Below are 3,128 nucleotides of genomic sequence, written 5' to 3'. Positions count from 1 at the left end.
TAAAACTCGCCATCTATGTCAATAAGTACAAAGGGGCGCAGCGTATCTTTTGATTCTTTTTCCTGAATTATTCGTACTTAAGCATATAATTTGGATCCTTCTTGAGAAACTATCAAGCTTTTTCAAAAATATCTTTTTGTATCTAAATTTTAATGATATTTATATTAATTTTTATTTTATAGCAAAAAAATTTCTTAACTCATCGACAAATATACCAAACAACACTTTTTGAAGAAACTCGCTTCTAACCTTGAAACTGACTGCTATAAGATACTGAAAACCTTTGGCCCGGAAACCCTCTGATAATAATTTGGGAAGATGTTATTACCTTTAATTTGACACTAATATATACTTTAAGCTCTATAAGATGCTTAATGCCAAACAATCGTCCCAGGATGCTAACAGGAAGACCTGTGGTTTTCGTAACTTCTAATAGCCCTCTTTCACTTCCAATTTGAAAATTTTTTTTTAGCTCGATGAGTTAAGCGTTTAACTGCAGTAGCCACCCTGACTATTAGAAAATGAATTCATTCATTTTATTATTTTACTAAAATAACTCAAATTTATTTTGTATTAAAATTTTACATTTAAACAATTACAATAGAAGATTCTTTTGCCATTTCGGACTGTTTTATACCTGGGCATTTATCAGTTGTCAAAAAACTTATAGGGTTGTCGTTTCTATCATCTGAAGAAACACTTGATACTGCTACGAGTAATTCCAAAGCACCCTGCAGTTCTAACAAATCGTGTGTAAGCGCAACCTCTTTTTGCAAAATATTAGCAAGTTGAATAAATTGCTTTCCAAGTTTACCAGTGAATTCATGAAATTTATCTTCATACACGTCTAATAAAATCATACCAACGTCTATGAGAACACGAAGAAATCTGTGCTCGCCTATGTTTTTTATAACAAACAAGATGATTCTCGCAAGAGACGAATGCGTACGCCCGGCTAGTGCACGCTGAAGGCCCTTGCGATGAATTAATTCTTGCATGACACTAACTGTAATCTCTGGCGTTTTAACACAGTTTTTCATTGCATCGTCAAGGCACTGGGCATATTTATAGGTTCGCAAATGATAGTCATAACTTGCTTCTGCTATCCTTTTAGTGGTGATTATATCGTGATCTACTGACCTAAATTTCGAATTGTATTTACTCTTTTCCTTTTTTTGGCTTTTATTTTCTTCCATATTTTGAATAGAAATCATTCCATCGACCATACCGGCGACCACAGTTTGATCCTTCGGTGCTACCGCCAAACTAAGTACTGAGTTGGGAAAACTTAATGTTGATACAGTCTGGTATGAGGCTACATCGTAGATTTTGACATGCCTATCCAAACCACCCGACATTATCCTTTTGCCATTGGAAGCTAATCGTAGGCAGGTAACAGTTTTATGATGTTGGGAAAGCTTGGTAAGCAATTTTCCACCAGCAAAAACATCCCAAACACATACTTCTGTTCCTCCAGCACTGATGAATATTCCTCCGGTCGGTAAGAATAGCAGTGACTCGACTGCACTCTCATGATTGACACTAAACGCCACTTGCTGAGTGCGAGTATCATAAAAATTTATTTTCTTATCATACCCACCCGAAACGACTATGTTGGATGAAGCAGGATTTACACAACCTGCTCTAATATAATCCGAGTGATCACTATAAGTGTGAACAACTTTTTCGGATCCTATGTCCCAGAGTTTAAACGTTTTGTCATCGCTGAAGCTGGCTATGTGCAATAAATCGGGGGTAAAAAATGTTCTATGAGTGGGCGCTTTATGGCCTTTGAAAAGCCGAAGCACGTTTTTACTGCTGGTGTCAAATAACTTGACTGATCCCTGTTCGTCTCCGGCAACCAAAAGTCGGCCATCCTGCCTGAAACTACCACCGTAAGCATTCTCTTGAAATTTTGATAGGTTTTTGGCAACAAGTTTAGTGATGGGATTGTAAATTTGAACTCTAACGGAGCATGTGACGGCAAAGTAGTGCGGTTGGACTGGACTGAAATCGATGTAGTCAATGGCTCCAAATTCTTTTACCAATGTAGGAACCTAGGTAGTCGAAATTTAATTGAGATTATTTTTAGTGGTTGTTCAAAAAATGTATGATGTTTCTAAGCTTACACTTAAATTTTTCCAATAAAGTGAGTCTGCAGTTACTTCGCTACTTTGTTTTTGAAATTTTTTAATGTCAAGTGGTTTGAAATTAGACATTTTTATTTTCTTTTTGTATTTATTAATAAAAAGAAAAATACATATATGCTCAAATACAAAACACTGTTGTTATGATTTTTGCTTTCACGTGTTGGCTGTTGGAAGATTAGTTCACAATAGTTTGTATTCATAACAATAAGTCTACATGAGCAATCTTTCATAGCATAATATATAGTCATTTTTGAAAGCGGATTCTCATGAGCTAGAATTCATTGCATGAAAGATTTTATGTTTTGTGGGGAGTTCACATTGACTAACTTACCAGACAGACCGATTTTCATTTGACCGAGTGGCCGGACCATATCAGTGACTTGTTCTTTTTATAAAATAAAGTTAACTTTGCCCTGCAAACCAAAACTCAAAGTAGTTTGGTTGAAAACACAACCACAAACAAAAAATATTCTGTAACTGTATGTGTCTGGCTACACGGTGATTTTTCAATCGCCTACCCAACTAGCACAACAGCTTCTGTAAATTGAAATCTAGCAGGTTCTACTTTTTATACAGCAAGCAGATACGAAGTTCGATTCCTGGGTGTGGTAAAAAAATTATATACTTTCAAAATTATTATTAATAAAAACTAATGGAATGTTACATATAATATCAGATCAAAAGATAAAATTCATGATTTAAAACCAGTTAAAAAAGAATTCTTTTTTGTTTTTGTAGTTGTTTTTTTAATTTCGATAAGACATGTATTAAAGAAATATACAAGCTCTTCCGAAGCTATCTGTCAAATCTCAAAGCTTGGGTAAAGCGTCGTTTAAGATCCTTATATACAGTCAAACTTGTATAACGTTCTCCTTTTCCCATGCCCAACATACTTACTAAAGTTTTCAAAGAAGCTGAAATGTAGCTTTTGTAATACCTTAACCGAAGCTGAAATGTTAGTTGGGAGATGCACCATTG

General features: G+C 35.0%; 1 protein-coding gene across 1 annotated transcript; it reads right to left on the bottom strand.

The window, feature by feature from the left end:
- Positions 1 to 530: 530 nt before the first annotated feature.
- LOC129920153 (U3 small nucleolar RNA-associated protein 15 homolog) lies at positions 531 to 2,335 on the bottom strand. Its single transcript, XM_056001376.1, has 2 exons — positions 2,130 to 2,335; positions 531 to 2,057 (listed from the first exon to the last, which is right to left on the bottom strand). The coding sequence occupies exons 1-2, from the start codon at positions 2,217 to 2,219 to the stop codon at positions 588 to 590; spliced, it is 1,560 nt and encodes a 519-aa protein (XP_055857351.1). The 5' UTR covers positions 2,220 to 2,335; the 3' UTR covers positions 531 to 587.
- Between the last annotated feature and the right edge of the window lie 793 nt (positions 2,336 to 3,128).

Source organism: Episyrphus balteatus, chromosome 4 (assembly GCF_945859705.1).
Source record: "Episyrphus balteatus chromosome 4, idEpiBalt1.1, whole genome shotgun sequence".
Taxonomy (NCBI): Eukaryota; Metazoa; Arthropoda; class Insecta; order Diptera; family Syrphidae; genus Episyrphus; species Episyrphus balteatus.
This window is presented reverse-complemented; position numbering and strand designations above follow the sequence as displayed.

Bases quoted from the DNA above. Each gene is read 5' to 3' on its own strand.
- LOC129920153 (XM_056001376.1), bottom strand. From the start codon at position 2,219: ATGTCTAATTTCAAACCACTTGACATTAAAAAATTTCAAAAACAAAGT. The intron at 2,058-2,129 runs GTAAGCTTAGAA...TCGACTACCTAG, and splicing joins TTTATTGGAAAAATTTAAGT to GTTCCTACATTGGTAAAAGA.